Below are 19,781 nucleotides of genomic sequence, written 5' to 3' on the forward strand. Positions count from 1 at the left end.
CCCACCTTGGCCTCCCAGAGTGCTGAGATTACAGGTGTGAGCCACCATGCCCAGCTATTATTCTTCACATTATATACTCTTTGTAAACTTTTTTTTTTTTTTTTTTAAGAGACAGGGTTTCTCTGTTGTCCAATCTGGAGTGCAGTGAAACAATCACAGCTTACTGTAACCTTGAACTCCTAGGCTTAAGTGGTTTTCTTGCCTCAGCCTCCTGAGTAGCTAGGACTACAAGCATGTGCCACCATGCCCAGCTAATTAAAAAAAATTTTTTTGGCCGGGCGCGGTGGCTCACACCTGTAATCCCAGCACTTTGGGAGGCCAAGACGGGTAGGTCACGAGGTCAGGAGATCGAGACCATCCTGGCTGACATGGTGAAACCCTGTCTCTACTAAAAATACAAAAAAAATTAGCCGGGCATGGTGGCGGGCGCTTGTAGTCCTAGCTACTGGGGAGGCTGAGGAAGGAGAATGGCGTGAACCCTGGAGGCAGAGTTTGCAGTGAGCCAAGGTCGCGCCACTGCACTCCAGCCTGGGCGACTGAGCAAGACTCCGTCTCAAAAAAAAATTTTTTTTTTTTTGGTGAAGTTTGTGTTGCCAAGGTTAGTCTTGAACTCCCAGACTCAAGCAGTCTCCTGCTTCAGCCTCCGAAAGAGCTGGGATTATAGGTGTGAGCCACAGGGCCACCACTTTTTGCAAACACCACTTTTTACGGCCATATAGCATTCTATGTTCTATGCAAGTACCATAGTTAAACCATTACTCTTGGACATTTTGCCATTTCTAATTTTTTGCTCTCAGAATACTTTCGTGAATATTATAAAGTAAAACTAACACTCTTGAAATACTTAATATTTCCTTAAAATAGAGTCCTGTATGTGGAGTTATTGAATCAAAGGATAAAGAACATTTCTATCACTTTTAATACCTCACACATTCCAAATGCATTATACTTTTTGCCCTCATGCTAGCAATATGCCAGTACACCTTTTCCAAGCCTGGGTGTTATTTGTTTAGCAAGGATTTTTTTAAAAAATGATGGGCAATAAATGATTTTTTTCTTTTTTTGAGACAAAGTCTTGCTCTGTTGCCCAGGCTGGAGTGCAGTGGCACGATCTTGGCTCACTGCAACCTCTGCCCCTGGGGTTCAAGTGATTCTCCTGCCTCAGCCTCCTGAGTAGCTGGGATTACAGGCACATGCCACCATGCTGGGGTCATTTTTGTATTTTTAGTAGAGACGGGGTTTCATCATGTTGGCCAGGCTGGTCTTGAACTCCTGACCTCTGGTGATCCGCCTACCTCGGCCTCCCAAAGTGCTGGGATTACAGGTGTGAGCCACTGTGCCTGGCCTTCTTTGTTATTTTATTTGTATTTGACTTCAGATATATATATATATATATATTTTTTTTTTTCTTTTTGAGACAGAGTCTTGCTCTGTTACCCAGGTTGGAGTGCAGTGGCGCGATCTCAGCTCACTGCAACCTCCGCCTCCCGGATTCAAGCAATTCTCCTGCCTCAGCCTCCCGAGTAGCTGGGATTACAGGTGCATGCCACCATGCCCAGCTGATTTTTGTATTTTTTTTTAGTAGAGGCAGGGTTTCACCATGTTGGCCAGGCTGGTCTCGAACTCCTGACCCTGTGATTTGCACCCCCCCCCCCGGCCTCCTGAAATGTTGGGATTACAGGCATGAGCCACCACGCCTGGCCAATTTTTTTTTTATATTTGCATTTTAAAAAATGACATATCTATGCAGGTCCTTTTGTCTATTTGTTTATTGAGTTTTTAGTGTTTTTCTTATTGGTTCATCCTGTCTATATGTATTATAGGAAAGATTTTAGATCACTATTAATTTTTCTTGACCTGGAAACTTTAAGTAAGAGAGATTCCTTCTTCCAGGAGGAAAGATGAAAAGACTTCGCAAGTTCACTGATCTGTATCTTCATATCTTCTGATTTCCTTTATTTATTTGTTTGTTTATTTATTTTTGAGACGGAGTCTTGCTCTGTCGCCCAGGCTGGAGGGCAGTGCTGCAATCTCGGCTCACTGCAACCTCTGCCTCCCGGGTTCAAGAAATTCTCCTACCTCAGCCTCCCAAGTAGCTGGGATTACAGGCAACCACCACCATGCCTGGCTGATTTTTGTATTTTTAGTAGAGATGGGGTTTCACCATGTTGGCCAGGCTGGTCTTGAATGCCTGACCTCAGGTGATCCACCCGCCTTGGCCTCCCAAAGCGCTAGGATTACAGGCATGAGCCACCATGCCCAGCTAATTTTTTTTTTTTTTTTTTTTGAGACAGATTCTCACTCTGTTACCCAGGCTGGAGTGCAGGGGTGTGATCTCGGCTCACTGCAATCTCTGACTCCTGGGTTCAAGCGATTCTCCTGCCGCAGCTTCCCGAGTAGCTGGGATTACAGGCATGCACCACCATGCCCGGCTAATTTTGTATTTTTAGTAGAGACGAGGTTTCTCCATGTTGGTCAGGCTGGTCTCGAACTCCCGACCTCAGGTGATCCACTTGCCTCGGCCTCCCAAAGTGCTGGGATTATAGATGTGAGCCACCGCGCCCGGCCCTCTTTGGTGTTTTCGTGTCTTTTTCCCTCCTCACTTTTTCCTTAATGTTGTACCAATTGACTTTTACCTAGTATTTTACACTTCTTTTGGACTCCATCGTGAAGAAATTGCTCCTATACCCTCTCCCTTTTCCAGCTTGTGGTCTCCCTGCTCCTAATTGCTTGATCTAGGCTAATATCCTACACATTCCCTTAATTCACCTTTACCTTTGAGATCGAGGGCTGACATTTTTAAAAACTACAGGCATAAAGATAATCTCTTGCATTGGGTGGATAATATCCCAGTTTTCCTCTGTGATCTGTTTGTTTGTTTGTTTGTTTTATTACTCTTAGAGGCAAGAAATCTTATTTTTCTGTTTCTTCCAAAGCTTGAAAGCTATCTTTCAGTTTCTCCTAACCATTCTGAACCTGTCTGGCTTCTCTCATCTCCCATGTCCTCACTTGTGATTGTGGATGGGAGGAATGACTCATCCTGGCAGTTGTAGATACTCTGGCCTCTGCTCTCCTTCTGTAGAAGCCCCTCTTCCTTTCCCGAGCTGCGCTGACAGGACTGGCGGATGCAGTGTGGACACAGGAGCACGATGCCATTCTGGAACACTTTGCCCAGGACCCTACAGAATCCATCCTCACCATCTTCATTGACCCTTGTTTTGGGCTAAAGCTAGAGCTGGGCATGCCTGTACAGGTGCGTACCCTACATTCCCAGATCAAAGGTGGTCCTACAGAGAGCCGAGGGCTCTCAGTTCCTTCGTCATCCTTAAGTCTTGTCATCTCCTGTGCCCACGGCCTATTGAGCCCCACTGTGTCAGGCACCCTACTTGGTGGCAAGGATAGGAAGAAGGATGATGCAAGAACGCTGTCATGGGCCGGGCGTGGTGGCTCACGCCTGTAATCCCATCACTTTGGGAGGCCGAGGCGAGTGGGCGGATCATGAGGTCAGGAGATCGGGAACATCCTGGCCAACATGGTGAAACCCCATCTCTACTAAAAATACAAAAATTAGCCAGACGTGGTGGTGCACGCCTGTAATCCCAGCTACTTGGGAGGCTGAGGCAGAAGAATCGCTTGAACCTGGGAGGCGGAGGTTTCAGTGAGCCAAGATCATGCCACTGCACTCCAGCCTGGTGACAGAGAAAGACTCTGTCTCAAACAAAAAAAAAAAAAAAAAGAAAGTTGTCCTGGTCTAGTGGGGAAGACAGACATATAAGCAAATATTTACTATAGTTTGTGATCATGGGCAAAGCTTTATAGGAGCGTTATGGGAGCAACTAATGGAACCAGTGGAATTCTGGGAAGGCTTGATGGTGGAGGTGCTATTTGAGCTGGGATGAAGGGTAAGTGGGATTCCATCAAGACTAGGTAAGAGCTATTCAGCGAAGACCACTCTACATACAAAGAAAAGAGAAGTAGAGGGAAGTGATACTGAAAGGGGCTTGGGGTCAGCTTATGAAGGGCCTTGTATGTTATACTCGAGAATTTGGCCGCTATCCCAGAGAGTGCTATTGAAGTCTTTTATAGTTTAGATAGATAACTATTTCAACAGTGTGGAGAATACATTAGACAAGGGTAGACCTAGGGTAGGGAGACAGTTAAAAGACAGATGGATAGTAAAATGTTGCTGGTAGAATCTGGGTGGTGGTCGTACAGGTCATCACTGTAAAATTCTTTGAACTTTTCTGTATATATCTTTGAAAATTTTGGAAAAAAAATGTTGGAAAACTTAAAAGGCTGTTGCTTGGCTCTTATTGGCAGCACATATACAAAAGTGGAAAGGATGAGGGTGATTGGCATGGCCCTGTGAGACAATGATGCAATTTGTGAAGCATTCTGCACTGAACATGGGCAGAAGAACTTTTGCCCTGTGCACTGGCAGTAATCAGCCGCAAAACAATGAAAAAAGATTTCATTCGCAAAAGGAACCACAATTTGCAAACTATATTTGTATTTGAATATACATTTTAATATAAAAGTATGATTTATATGAAAGAAAACAACTTTGTTGCAGGCCGTGAAAAACGATTTGAAGAAATGACGAGCCACAACTTGTTTCGGAGTAGGACTCTTAATATCATAAAGATCATTTTATATAAAAAAGTATCATATTTGGCTCATGCCTGTAATCCTAGCACTTTGGGAGGCCGAGGCAGGCTGATCGCTTGAGCCTAGGAGTTGGAGACCAGCCTGGGTAACACAGTGCAACCCCATCTCTACAAAAAACACAAAAATTAGCCAGGCATGATGGTGCACACCTATAGTCCCAGCTACTTGGGAGGCTGAGGTGGGAGGATCACTTGAGCCTGGGAGGTGGAGGTTGCAGTGAGGTGTGATCACTTCACTGCACTCCAGCCTGGGTGACAGAGTGAGACCCTGTCTCAAAAAAAACAAAAAACAAAAAACAAAAAACAAAAAACAAAAGTGCCAGTTGAAACCTCCTTTAAAAATTATTACCCTCGAATACCTGATAAAATGAGCAAAAAGTAAAACTACCGAAAAATTAAAAAAACCAAACCAACCAAAAAAACACAAAAAAACCCTAGGAGTAAGCAAATTTAATCTAATACACTTTAAAAATGGGAGACCAATGAAAAACATATGCACTGAGTCAAAGAATGGTGCTCCCCTGGTTACATGGAGTGAACTTGAGAGGGTGTAATAAAATCTTAGTAAAGAGAAAGATAGGCCTGTACCTTTAGTCCCAGCTACTTTGGAGGCTGAAGCCAAAGGATTACTTGAGCCCAGGAGTTCGAATCAATCCTGGGCAACATAGCAAGACCGCCATCTCCAAAAAGAAAAAAAAAAAGAGAGAGAGAGAGAGGAGGAGCCTAGGTCTGTTTGTTTGTTTGTTTATTTTGAGACGGAGTTTTGCTCTTGTTGCCCAGCCTGGAGTGCAATGGTGCAATCTCGGCTCACTGCAACCTCTGCCTTCTGGGTTCAAGCGATTCTCCTGCCTCAGCCTCCCGAGTATATGGGATTACAGGCATGTACCACCACACCAGGCTAATTTTGTATTTTTAGTAGAGATGGGGTTTCTCCATTTTGGTCAGGCTGGTCTCAAACTCCCAACCTCAGGTGATCCACCTGCCTCGGCCTCCGAAAGTGCTGGGATTACAGGTGTGAGCCACCACACCCGGCTTGAGCTGAGGTGTTTTAACAAAGATTTTTCACTGCCTTAAATTAGCACTAACCACCTGTCCATTTCCCTGAGGCAATTCTCTTAGGCCAAAGAAAAGTGAATAAAACATAAAACACCCAACCCTTTCACTTTAACTTCCAGGGGCAAAAATAAACTGGTCTCTAACAGTGGGAGGTCAAATCACCCACAGTACATTAGAGCAAAAAGAATGAGTTCACATGCTTGCTGCCCAAGCACGAGCAAAATGAAAAGAAATTGCATGGTAACTGCAAGTGCATTACATCAAAGAAAAAAGAGGAACAACGCATGCAAAAGAGGAAAACATAACTGAATGAACAGGAGGAGATTCCTCACAACAGCACCATGTTCTACTACAACTTAATAAGACCAGGGATTCAATTAAAAAAAACAAAAAGCTGAGCCCTGAAATGATAAAATGTGAGAATGAGATAAAAGGGAGATTGCAGAGTTTAGGAAATGAATAAAGCAGCATGTTATAAAACCAGTAGATTGGAAATAGCAAGGAACTGAATAGCTAACCCAGAAAATCCTATCACTGACAGAGGAGAGGCTTGAGGTAATCACCGTGTACGCAGAAGAAAAAGCCAAGGACATTAACACAATTAGAGAAGCTAACAGATATGAAAGACTAACATAGATGATCTTGTATAGAGAGCCAACAAATGAAACAATATAAATGTAAGGATAAAATACAAATAATTTCCCTGAAATGCAGAAGGAACTGAATCTGGGAATCAAAAAGGACACACTGTATTCCACAAAATTTGTTGCACATCTTGGCTAAGCTACTCAATTGTAGGAAAAATTAATTCCTTAGGAATATCACCTATGTGGTAATCCTGCTAAGAATATTTAACTTGAATCTGGCAATAAGGAGACAATCCGATAAATCCAAATTAAGAGACATATTGGGAAAAGAAAACTGGCCTGGACTATTAGAAATATCAACGCCATGACACAATCGCTTGAACCCGGGAGGCGGAGGTTGCAGCAAGCCAAGATTGTGCCACTGCACTCCAGCCTGGGTGACAGAGCGAGAGTCTGTCTCAAAAAAAAAAAAAAAAAATTTAAAATTTAAAAATTATGAGCTGGGCACGGTGGCTCACGCCTGTAATCCTAGCACTTTGGGAGGCCAAGGCGGGTGGATTGCCTGAGCTCAGGAGTTTAAGACCAGCCTGGGCAACATGGTGAAACCCTGTCTCTACTAAAAATACAAAAAAATTAGCTGGGCGTGGCGGTGTGCACCTGTAATCCCAGCTACTTGGGAGGCGGAGGCAGGAGAATCGCTTGAACCAGGGAGGCAGAGGTTGCAGTGAGCCAAGATCACGCCATTGCACTCAAGCCTGGGCAACAGAGTGAGACTCCGTCTCAGATAAATAAATAAATAAATAAATAAATAAATAAATAAATAAATAAAATTAAATTAAAAAGAAAAAGAAAATCAATGCCATGAAAGAAAAAGGTTGGGGAGTGCTTTAAAATTAAAGGATACTAAGAGGCATGACCATGTGTGATCTTGGATTAGATTCTGGATTGGGTCTTTCAAAGCAGTGAGCTAATAGAACTCAAAATTGAAAGTTAGTGAGAAAACTCATAATATTTTTCATAATCTTTTTTTCTTACCACCATAGAAAGGGATCCTTTGGGAAGAAACCTCTCTTCTGGATGAAGAAACATTTATTTGAAGCTCAGGAATTCCTTTATGGCTACTTCTATTTCTTTTTATTTGCTTAAATTCAAGTAAAATTAAATTTAATAGTTTTAATTAAAAACAGTTTGCTCCTATTTAAAAATAATGATTTTAATTAAATTTTCTATATGTATATAGCTATAGAAAAATATGTAGAATAATGTTTTCTCTAATATTAACAATATTAATTTTTAGGTGGTGGAATTTTAGATGACATTTTAACTTTTATCTTTGTACTTTTCTGCATTGTTTCAATTATTTATATTTAACGTATGTCATCTTCACAAAAATAATAGTTGTTAAGCTTTTAAAAAAATGGACATGGCCGGGCACAGTGGCTCACGCCTATAATCCTAGCACTTTGGGAGGCCGAGGCAGGCAGATCACCTAAGGTCAGGAGTTTGAGACCAGCCTGACCAACATGGAGAAACCCTGTTTCTACTAAAAATACAAAAATTAGCCGGGTGTGGTGGCACATGCCTGTAAATCCTAGCTACTCGGGAGGCTGAGGCAGGAGAATCGCTTGAACCCGGGAGGCGGAAGTTGTGGTGAGCTGAGATCATGCCATTGCATTCCAGCCTGGGCAACAAGAGAGAAACTTCGTCTCAAAAAAAAAAAAAAAAAAGGACACAAAATGCCAATATTTATTTTATTTCTGGATAGTAAGAAGACAGACGATTATTAATTTCTTCCTTGTGCTTTACTTTGTTTTTAAAATTAAATAAATTGTCAGCCGGGTATGGTGGCTCGCGCCTGTAATCCCAGCACTTTGGGAGGCCGAGGCAGATGGATCATCTGAGGTCAGGAGTTTGAGACCAGCCTGGCCAACCTGGTGAAACCCCGTCTCTACTAAAAATATATAAATTAGCTAGGTGTGGTGGTACGGGCCTGTAATCCCAGATACTCGGGAGGCTGAGACAGAAGAATCGCTTGAACCCGGGGGGCGGAGATTGCAGTGAGCTGAGATTGCACCATTGCACTCCAGCCTGAGTGACAAAGCAAGACTCCATCTCAAAAAAAAAAAAAAAAAAAAAAAATTGCCAAGACTAGTCAAAAAAGCACTAAAAAACCCAAATGAAACAGGTGAGTCTGATATTAGGGTGGAAATGGCCTTTCTAAATATGTAGCAGTCAGAACTTTAAGGAGTTTTATATTTAATTACATGAAAGATATATGCTTTTGTATGTAAACCACAAAAGCCATAAGCAAAATTGAAGCATATATGTAAAATTTTGGGAGAAATATATGCAACCAAAATGGAAAACCCTAGACAATTGTCTCTTCCTTCCAGTCCTTCTCCTTTCTGCTTTTTCCATTGGCTGAAGTGCTTCCTCCATTCCATCCTTTCTTTCTATCGATCCATTCATCCATCCAACAAACATTATTGAGCATCTACTCTACGCCAGGCAGTGTACTAGGTTCTGGAGCCTAGTTGGAAAAAATGTACAGTCCCTACTCTCAAGGCATACTCTCTGCATTTCCTCCCCACATCTCTGGATATGGAATCATATCCGTGAAAAGAACAGGAAGCACTTCATGGCGCTTCCATTTAGAGAAGGATCAGGATACCCTGAGGGACGTGAGAAAGAACTCAGCCGGGCTTTTGTGACTGGGTGTCATGGCTGGGCCTGGAGACTGAACTTTGATCTGCTGTCTTCCATGCAGACCCAGAACCAGCTTGTCTACTTCATTCGCCAAGCACCAATTCCCATCACCTGGGAGAACTTCGAGGCAACTGTGCAGTTTGGGACGGTGCGGGGCCCCTATATCCCGGCCCTGCTTCGGCTGCTCGGTGGAGTCTTTGCCCCTCAGATCTTTGCAAACACAGGCTGGCCTGAGAGCATTAGAAATCATTTTGCTTCTCATCTGCACAAGTTCTTGGCCTGCCTGACAGGTAAGTGGGAAGACCGGAGTGACTAGTTTTTCCTTAGTGTCCCCCAACTGTACAACTAGTGAAGTGGTGGGTCCTTCATCCAAGCACCTGTGTGGAGGAAGTATTCAGCATGCTTATCGAATTGGTAGAATAGGGTACAAAATCCGCCTTCTTGTTCTTCTTCTTCTTCTTTTTTTTTTTTTTGAGACGGAGGCTCGCTCTGTTGCCCAGGCTGGAGTGCAATGGCGCGATCTTGGCTCACTGCAACCTCTGCCTCCCGGGTTCAAGCGATTCTCCTGCCTCAGCCTCTCGAGTAGCTGGGATTACAGGCACATGCCACCACGCCTGGCTAATTTTTTGTATCTTTAGTAGAGATGGGGTTTCACCATGTTGGCCAGGCTGGTCTCGAACTCCTGACCTCATGATCCACCCGCCTTGGCCGCCCAAAGTGCTGGGGTTACAGGTGTGAGCCACCACACCCTGCCAAGATCCGTTTTCTAATCCAGACACACTTTTCTGTTGTAGAACTTGTTGGCCAGACCTGCTTCAACTTAGACTTGGAAATTTCTAAAAGCACATGTGGGGGAAAGGGAAATATAGGTGCTGTGGGGACACTGGGAGGACTCGCATGTCTCGTGGTAGAGAGTGTTGAAGGCGCGATACAGATCTTTGACCTTATTTTATGGCAATTTCTTGTTATAACTCCATGAGGTTTCCCTCTTGCCTTTGGTCATTTCTTGATATCAAAAAAGCATGAGTCACCATTTCTTCTACCTGCTCTCCTGAAATGCATATGCTTCCTGGTCCCCTACCGATCATCAACCGTGATTCCTACGGGGCCAGCAAGAACTCATCCCCTCTGTCCACTTCCACAAACTTTCCTTTCCTTAGACACTCGGTACAAACTGGAGGGGCACACGGTCCTCTACATCCCTGCAGAGGCCATGAACATGAAGCCTGAGATGGTGGTAAAGGACAAAGAGCTGGTGCAACGGCTAGAGAGTGAGTGGCTGGCACTGCTAGCATCACCCGGTGATCACAGGGGAGAGGGAAAGGGGAGGCTCCGATGCTGACAATGGAGTTGGGTTAGGAGGTCTCTGTCGGGGTTGCAGGGAGGGAAGGATGTTGTTGGGAAGCAGTGTGAAGAAACGAAGGAGATTTTGTACTCTCCCCTGCAGCCTCCATGATCCACTGGACCCGGCAGATAAAGGAGATGCTCAGTGCCCAGGAGACTGTGGAGACAGGAGAAAATTTAGGTCCTCTGGAGGAGATTGAGTTCTGGCAGAACCGATGCATGGACCTGTCTGGCATCAGTAAGCAGCTAGTGAAGAAGGGAGTGAAGCACGTTGAATCCATCCTGCACCTTGCCAAGTCGTCCTATTTGGCGCCCTTTATGAAACTGGCACAGCAGATCCAGGTTTGTGAGCGAATCAAAGGATTCAGGCTCAGCAAGAAGTGGGCAATGGTTGGGATGGTACAGGTAGCTAAGTAAGGAGAGGGAGCCAAGGCAATCTTCGATAGCACAGACTGACCCACCCAGGGTTCGGCCTTGTACTTGCAGGAGAGTATAAAATAGTAGAATAGAGGGTCCCTAAGGAGAGAGACATCAAGTTAACCAATAATATGCATCAAATACCTTCTGTGAGCACAACCCCTGCCACCCAGCTGGGAAAATAAGATTACCCAAAACAGGATTACTAGACAGCGTGGGAGCCAAAGATGAGCTCATGTGGTTCAGTCCAGGAATTACAAGATAAATACCTTTTTTCTTTGTTTGAATCTGCCTTCCAAGGAAAATCCAAGGAAAAGGGATAAACACTTTTTTTCTTTTTCTTTTCTTTTTTATTATTATTTTTGAGACAGAGTCTGGCTCTGTTGCCCAGGCTGGAGTGCAGTGGTGCGATCTCAGCTCACTGCAACCTGTGCCTCCCAGGTTCAAGGGATTCTCCTGCCTTAGCATCCCGAGTAGCTGAGATTACAGGTGCCCGCCACCAAGCCTGGCTAATATTTGTGTTTTTAGTAGAGACAGGGTTTCACTGTGTTAGTCAGGCTGGTCTCAAATGCCTGACCTCGGTGATCCACCCACCTTGGCCTCCCAAAGTGCTGGGATTATAGGCGTGAGCCACCGCACCTGGCTCTTTTTCTTTTCATTTCTTTTTTTTTCCTTTTGAGACAGGGTGCTGGAGGCTGGAGTGCAGTGGCACGATCTCGGCTCACTGCAACCTCTACCTCCCGGGCTCAAGGGATCCTCCCACATCAGCCTCCTGAGTAGCTGAGACTACAGGTGTGCACCAGCATGCCCGGCTAACTGTTGTATTTTTTGTAGAGACAGGATTTTGCTATGTTGCCCAGGCTGGTCTCAAACTCCTGAGCTCAAGTGATCCACCCACTTCAGCCTCCTAAAGTGTTGGGATTACAGGCATGAGCTACCTCACCCAGCTCAATTGTTAATTTTTATTATTATTATTATTTTGAGACAGAGTCTTGCTCTGTCAACCAGGCTGGAGTGCAGTAGCGCGATCTCGGCTCACTGCAACCTCTGCCTCCTGGGTTCAAGCGATTCTCCTGCCTCAGCCTCCTGAGTAGCTGAGATTACAGGTGCCCACCACCATGCCTGGCTAGTTTTTGTATTTTTAGTAAAGACGGGGTTTCATCATGTTGGCCAGGCTGGTCTCGAACTCCTGACCTCAGGTGATCCACCCGCCTCGGCCTCACAAAGTGCTGGGATTACAGGTGTCAGCCACCTCGCCCGGCCTAATTTTTAAATTTTTTGTAGAGACAGGATCTCACTATGTTGTCCAGGCTGGTCTCAAACTCCTGGTGATCCTCGGCCTCCCAAAGTGTTGAGATTATAGGTGTGAGCCACCACACCTGGCCAATAAACATTAAAAAAACATTTGATATGATGTGACAGGCTGATTATGTTAGTGCTAGGTCACACAGGAGGTAAGAGTGGCCTGTAGAATACAGATAGAAGACCTGTCTTCCTAGGTGAAAATTTCAGCTGGGCATTAAGGGAATTGAGCCAGAACTAACTGGAGGAGCCTAAAGCCCTGGCTGAGAACAGGGCAGTGAAAGGGAACTGGGTGACAACTATGGGGATGAATGAGAGTGATATGCAGCCAGTTGATCAACAGCAACAGAGTATCCACTTAGTGCGGAGTCCTGAATTCAACTGGAGAAAACAGACACAAAATCTAGAAAAATCTAGACTCGAGGGAATTCTCAGTCTGGTGGGGGAGCTAGGGCACACACATGAGAAAAGACAGAAAAGTTGACATGTGCTAACTCTGGTCCGAAGGCTCACAGAGACCTGAAATGATCGCTACTGTGTAGGGCTGATGGGAGGGATTCCTCTTAGAGGCAAGTCAGGATGGGGTTGAAGATGGTTAAAAAGCACTTGTGGGCTGGGCGTGGTGGCTTACGCCTGTAATCCCAGCACTTTGGGAGGCTGAGGCAGGTGGATTACTCGAAGTCAGGAGTTCGAGACCAGCCTGGCCAACATGGTGAAACCCCATCTCTATTAAAAATACAAAAATTAGCTGGGTGTTGTGGTGGGCACCTGTAATCCCAGCTACTTGGGAGGCTGAGGCAGGAGAATTGCTTGAACCCGGGAGGCGGAGGTCGCAGGGAGCTAAGATCGCGCCATTGCACTCCAGCCCGGGTGACAAGAGTAAAACTCCATCTAAAATAAATAAATAAATAAAAGCACTTGTGTTGAATCAGTGCTTTCCAGTGCGTAAATCTACTTCTCATCTCTCTTTACTGCCAGGATGGCTCTCGTCAAGCACAGTCAAACCTGACCTTTTTGTCAATCCTGAAGGAACCTTGCCAGGAGTTGGCTTTCATGAAGCCCAAGGACATCTCTAGCAAGCTCCCTAAGCTGATCAGTCTCATCCGCATCATCTGGGTCAACTCTCCCCACTACAACACTCGGGAGAGACTGACTTCACTCTTCCGAAAGGTGTGCATATGCTGAGGGCGGGATGGAGGGGTTTATGAGGGTGGCCGGGTTTTCTGAAGCAGGGGGAATGCATTCGGCAGAGGATCTGTGGTTGAAAAGGTAGTGAAGATTGCCCTTCTGCTCAGAGACTGAGCTCAGAAGGCTTCTACCGGCATGATCTGCTTTAGGGTTGCTCAGCTTTGGAGACTGGGCTGGACTTTCTGTTTCTAGGTGGAGGTGGCTTAGGCAGGAAGAGGGGCTTCAGAAGAGGAGTTGGTGAAAGACGGGGAAGCAGCAGGAAGAACAGACCCCCAAGCTGAGCTGTGTGGAAGGAAAAGCTCTTCTTCCCATTCCTCAAGATGGAGATTGCAGTGGGGGAGAGGGGGATTTAGGAAGGAGCACCGGCTCTTGAGGAGCAGGGCCTGGTGCATTCACTGGGGGTGAAAAAGCCAAAGAGTGGGAGAAGGGACACTGAGTTGAGACCTTGCTGGGCAGGGTGGCTGCAGAGCTGGGCTGAGGCAGAGTAAGGGGCCACCTAGGACAAGGAGTGGGCATGGAACCCAGAGGTGTCAGCCTGGCCAGGGGTGGAGAACCAGGGGTGGGATGAGTTTCAGGAGTCAAATTAAGGAGTAGGGGGCTGAGACATGAAGCACGGGCAGGGGGATGCAGAGAAGGAGTTGGGTGTCAAGGAGGTGGGGACAGAGGCTGTGGGGACTCCTTCTGCAGATGAGCAATGAGATCATCCGCTTATGCTGCCACGCCATCTCCCTGGACCGGATCTTTGAGGGATATGTCTCTTCCAGCAAGGAGGACCTGCAAGGCTGCATTCTCTGTTGTCATGCTTGGAAAGATCACTACCTACAGGCTGTGCAGATGCACACCCAGTATGATACGCCTCCCCTAACATCCCATATCTCAACTCCCTTGTCACCCCTGTAAGAGGGTAGATTCTGACTTCTTTCCTGTACACTTTGTTTAGCCTCTTGGTTGTATTTTCCTAGACCCAGGAGTTTCTACATCTGGCCAAGTTTTCTGTCTGGATACAGATACTGTATCTCATTGCCCTGGCTTCTCCTTTTTTTTTTTTTAATTTTAATTTTAATTTTTTTTTGAGACAGAGTCTTGCTCTGTCGCCCAGGCTGGAGTGCAGTGGCGCGATCTCAGCTCACTGCAAGCTCAGCCTCCCAGGTTCATGCCATTCTCCTGCCTCAGCCTCCCCAGTAGCTGGGACTACAGGCGCCCGCCACCATGCCAGGCTAATTTTTTGTATTTTTAGTAGAGACAGGATTTCACCATGTTAGCCAGGATGGTCTCGATCTCCTGACCTTGTGATCTGCCCGCCTTGGCCTCTCAAAGTGCTGGGATTACAGGCGTGAGCCACCACGCCCTGCCTGGCTTCTTATTTTAATAATCTCTCCTCCCTGATCCCAGGAACCCTACCTGGTCTTTTCCTCCTATCTTGACCCCATCGTCTAAAATTCTATTATGTATGAATCTGCTCCTAGAACTTAGATGCTCTGTCTGCTGTCTGGTTCTTCTCACCTTGAGTCTTGTCCTTCGGGATTCAGGAGGGTTGTTTCTCGGGGTCTGATTTTCTAGGGCTTTCCCTGAATGCAGGGCTCCTGGTCTAGGTTTGCATAGCCAGACTGCTCTTGCCTTCCAATTCAGTCAGCCTTTCTCCTGACACAGGTTCTCCAGTCGGGGCTGGGTCCTAGATCAGACCAGCATCTTTGCTCAGGTTGATGCCTTTGTGCAGCGCTGCAAGGACCTTATTGAGGTGGGAAGACTGAAGAACCAAAAGCTAACAGCAGACCCTCCAGAATCCCTCCCCACCTCCCACCCCAGGAACCAGGGCAAACGGGGCAGAGGCTAAATATTGAACTTATGGCCAGGCGCGGTGGCTCACACCTGTAATCCCAGCACTTTGGGAGGCTGAGGCGGGCAGATCACCTGCGATCAGGAGTTCGAGACCAGCCTGGCCAACATGGTGAAACCCCGTCTCTATTAAAAATACAAAAATTAGCCGGGCGTGGTGGTGCATACCTGTAATCCTAGCTGCTTGGGAGGCTGAGGCAGGAGAATCTCTTGAAACCGGGAAGCGGAGGTTGCAGTGAGCCAAGATCACGCCACTGCACTCCAGCCTGGGCAACAGAGAGAGACTCTGTCTCAAAAAAATAAAAGAAAAGAAAATTGCACTTACCACATTGGCTTTTCCTGCACAATTGTGTGTCCTACTACCACACCGCTTTTTCTGGCATTTGCCTCTTATCGCTGCCCTACTATTTCATATTTCATTCTGCGGCCAAAGTTCATCCCAGCAGCCCCCTGCGGCTGGTTGGCCCTCCCTGGTTTTTAGATATTTTCTTCTTCTTTTTTTTTTTTTCACTTGCCATCACTCACAGTGATGTTTTTAGACATTTGAAGCTAAACTAAATAGCTTAGGACTTTGGAGTTTGGAAGGAAAGCGGGAACCCTCATGCTGGCTTCTTTTTTAGGTATGTGACTGTCAGTATCACTTCGCCCGCTGGGAAGATGGCAAGCAGGGTCCCCTTCCTTGCTTCTTTGGTGCCCAGGGGCCACAGATAACACGGAACTTGCTGGAGATTGAGGACATCTTTCATAAAAATCTGCACACGCTGCGAGCCGTTCGCGGGGGTATCCTGGATGTCAAGAACACCTGTTGGCATGAAGACTACAATAAGTGAGGGAACCACAGGCTGATGCCAGGCATGGGCAGGGAAGGCAGATCAGGCAGCCAAGAGTGGGAGGAGTGGCGAGAGTGTGCAAAGGAAATGGTGGAAGGACAGATCGGGATCAGGGCGGTGGCGGGGGGGACAGGAGAGAGTGCGGGGGGCGGGGACAGGAGAGAGTGTAGGGGAGGGGGGTGGCAGCTTGGGTTGAGGGTTCCAGAGTGAGCCTTTCCGGACTTGGATCTTGGTTCTGCCACATACCAGATATATGACATTGGGCAAATTACTCCACCAGCTGTCTCCACTTCCTCCTCTATGCAATACGGTTAGAGATAGAGCCTATCTCACACCATTGTTTTGAGGATTAAATGGATTCATGTAGGTAAAGTACTTGGAGTGCCCGGCACACAGGAAGCCCTCCGTCCTCAGCAATGCATCGGATTCTTCCTCAGGGGTTGGAGTTGGGGGCAGGCGAGGGCACTCAGCTGCCACATGCCTCTCCACCGGTGCAGGTTCCGTGCCGGAATCAAGGACCTGGAGGTGATGACCCAGAACCTGATCACCTCAGCCTTCGAGTTGGTGCGGGACGTGCCGCACGGCGTGCTCCTGCTGGACACCTTCCACAGGCTTGCCTCCCGCGAGGTGCGGCTGCCCCGCGGCTTCCTCGGCTTCCCGTCCCGCGTGCTTTCCTGGAGTCCCTTCCGAGCCTTCCGGAGGCCCTCCTGCCTCCACGTGTGCCCTTCTCCGCGTCCAGCATTCGGGCGCCTCTTGTCTTTCTTCTGTTCCCTGGCTTCGGCGTCCCCGGGAGTGTGACTCCCGCAGCGGGGTGCAGCTTTCCTCTGGGATGAGTGACCGTGGAGGGAACCCGCCTTCCCGGGCACGTCGCCAGCCTCTTCCTCTTCTTCCCTAGGCTATCAAGCGGACTTATGACAAGAAGGCAGTGGATCTCTACATGCTGTTCAATAGCGAGCTGGCCCTGGTGAACCGTGAACGGAACAAGAAATGGCCAGACCTGGAGCCCTACGTGGCCCAGTATTCCGGAAAGGCGCGCTGGGTGCACATCCTCCGGCGTCGCATCGACAGAGTCATGACCGTAAGTGCCTGGCCTTCTCCATATTCTGTCGTCAGTGAGACGGCCAGGAGGGATGGGGGATGGCTCCTGAGAGGTTCCCCAAAGAGTCTTCACGACCAGCACCTATGTCGGTGAGGGGAGTGGCAGGTCCAGTTCAGTGAGGTCAGTCGTGGGTTAAGATCTGCAGAGGTGGTGTGTGAGGCTGGTAGAACATGCGCCATTTTAGGAATTTCTTTTCTTCCTTCCTTTCTTTTTTCTCTCTTTCTTTCTTTCTTTTTGTTTCTTCCCTCCCTCCCTCCCTCCTTCCTTCCTTCCTTCCTTCCTTCCTTCCTTCCTTCCTTTCTTCCTTCCTTTCTTTTTGTTTTTTTGAGACAGAGTCTCACACTGTCGCCCAGGCTGGAGTGCAGTGGCTCGATCTCAGCTCACTGCAAGCTCTGCCTCCCGGGTTCACACCATTCTCCTGCCTCAGCCTCCCGAGTAGCTGGGACTACAGGTGCCCGCCACCGCACCCAGCTAATTTTTTTGTATTTTTAGTAGAGATGGGGTTTCACCGTGTTAGCCAGGATGGTCTGAGTCTCCTGACCTCATGATCCGCCCACCTGGGCCTCCCAAAGTGCTGGGATTACAGGCGTGAGCCACCACGCCCGGCTTCTTTTTCTTTTTTCTTTTTTTCTGAGATGGAGTTTTGCTCTTGTTGCCCAGGCTGGAGTGCAGTGGCGTGATCTCGGCTCACCACAACCTTCACCTCCCAGGTCCAAGCGATTCTCCTGCCTCAGCCTCTCAGGAGCTGGGATTACAGGCATGCACCACCACGCCCGGCTAATTTTGTATTTTTAGTAGAGAAGAGGTTTCTCCATGTTGGTCGGGCTGGTCCCGACCTCAGGTGATCCACCCACCTCGGCCTCCCAAATTGCTGGGATTACAGGCGTGAGCCACCGCGCCCGGCCTCATTTTAGGAATTTCATATCAGGCTGCAGAGGAGGAATAGGGCCGGTATCTGGGGTGTTGGGTCAGTAGAAGATACAGCCTCATGATCCAGAGACCTGGACAGGTGACACCCTTACAGAGCCTGGTCTCTCTGGAAAGACAGCACAAAGAAACAACAGAAAAACATTGTTTTAAAACTTTCTGGGGCCAGGCGCGGTGGCTCACACCTGTAATCCCAGCACTTTGGGAGGCCAAGGTGGGTGGATCATTTGAAGTCAAGAGTTCATGACCAGTTTGGCCAACATGGTGAGACCCTGTCTCTACTAAAAATACAAAAAGTTAGCCAGGTGTGGTGGGTGGCGGGCACCTGTAATCCCAGCTATTTGGGAGGCTAAGGCAAGACAATTGCTTGAACCCTGGAGGCAGAAGTTGCAATGAGCCGAGATCACGCCACCGTACTCCAGCCTGGGTGGTGGAGAGAGACTCTGTCACAAACAAACAAAACAAACAAATGAACACACACACCCTTTGGGAATAAAGGTTGAAAGCTGTTGAGGTAGTGACCTGCCATCATGCAGCTGGTGCTGGTAGAGAGTTAGGCAGCCTGCAGATAGCTGGAGGCTGGTTTGGGCCTGGTGGGCTACGACTAGGCTAGGAAGGGCTGATACTGGTTTTCAACCTTGTGCCTCATATCTTGCTCCTTCTGTGACTGACCTTTTTCTCCCAGCTTTTTTTCCTAAACAAATTCTCTGTGCTTCTCTTTCCTCATTTTGACTCCTTTTCTCATTGCGCCTTGGTCTCTTCCTATCACCTTCCTTTTTGACTCTACCTTCCTTCTAAGTTATCAAAACTCAATCCATCTCCATAGCAAGCCTTATGCATATTGTTGGGGTATGTGCGCATGCGCACGTGTGTAGGTCTCAGGGAGATGGTGGCCCCTGGAGGAAGGTGGCAGGCCGACTCCACCCACCTGTTCTTCTTCCCCTCAGTGCCTTGCTGGTGCTCATTTCCTGCCCCGTATTGGGACTGGAAAGGAGAGTGTGCACACCTATCAGCAGATGGTCCAGGCCATTGATGAGCTGGTTCGAAAAACCTTCCAAGAGTGGACATCAAGTCTGGACAAGGATTGCATTCAGCGGTTGGATACCCCGTTGCTGCGAATCAGCCAGGAGAAGGCGGGCATGCTGGATGTCAACTTTGACAAGTACGGGAGCCACCTGGCCCCTTTTCCCTATACTCCCCTTCTGCAGCTCTCCCAAGAATTTCACTCCCATCTTTTGACTCCTCTCTTCATTATTCTCTCTCTTTCTTATACTACAATATGTTTGCTATCGACATTTTACTTCTTTTTTTCTTCTTTTATTTTTGTCTCTCCCCACCTCCCACCCTGCTATCAACATTTTAATTTTACAACTTATCTTAAAACAAAACAAAACAGTGATCGGCCAGGCACGGTGGCTCACACCTGTAATCCCAGCGCTTTGAGAGGCTGAGGTGGGCGCATCGCTTGAGCCCAGGAGTTTGAGAACAGCCTGGGCAACATGGCAAAACCCAGTCTCTGCAAAAAATACAAAGATTAGCTGGGCGTGGTGGCACAAGCCTGTAGTCTCAGCTACTTGGGAGGGTGAGGTAGGAGGATCGCCTGAGCCAGGGAGGCAGAGGCTGCAGTGAGCTGAGATCACACCACTACACTCCAGCCTGGGCGACAGAGTGACCCTGCCTCAAAAACAAAAATCAAAAACCACTCCACTATCTGACTAAACCAGTGATGTCGCTGTTCTGCCACTAGATGGCCATAATGGCTCAGCTAAGTCACCCAAACCCTGTCCCTTTCCTGACTGTTGGTGGGGCTGTCAGACCATGC

At 47.4% G+C, this 19,781-nt stretch overlaps 1 protein-coding gene across 2 annotated transcripts in view; it reads left to right on the top strand.

The window, feature by feature from the left end:
• The window catches only part of DNAH2 (dynein axonemal heavy chain 2), a 117,894-nt gene that overhangs the window by 7,720 nt on the left and 90,393 nt on the right, over nt 1–19,781 (top strand). For both annotated transcript variants that reach the window (XM_055367403.2, XM_063700590.1), the window contains exons 4-14: nt 3,083–3,253; nt 9,078–9,306; nt 10,177–10,287; nt 10,464–10,702; nt 13,058–13,249; nt 13,955–14,112; nt 14,918–15,005; nt 15,724–15,929; nt 16,431–16,560; nt 16,829–17,011; nt 18,907–19,121. In XM_055367403.2, the coding sequence (XP_055223378.2) occupies nt 3,083–3,253; nt 9,078–9,306; nt 10,177–10,287; nt 10,464–10,702; nt 13,058–13,249; nt 13,955–14,112; nt 14,918–15,005; nt 15,724–15,929; nt 16,431–16,560; nt 16,829–17,011; nt 18,907–19,121 (1,922 nt within the window). The remainder of the gene's footprint in view (nt 1–3,082; nt 3,254–9,077; nt 9,307–10,176; nt 10,288–10,463; nt 10,703–13,057; nt 13,250–13,954; nt 14,113–14,917; nt 15,006–15,723; nt 15,930–16,430; nt 16,561–16,828; nt 17,012–18,906; nt 19,122–19,781) is intronic.

Source organism: Gorilla gorilla, chromosome 19, assembly GCF_029281585.2.
Source record: "Gorilla gorilla gorilla isolate KB3781 chromosome 19, NHGRI_mGorGor1-v2.1_pri, whole genome shotgun sequence".
Taxonomy (NCBI): Eukaryota; Metazoa; Chordata; class Mammalia; order Primates; family Hominidae; genus Gorilla; species Gorilla gorilla.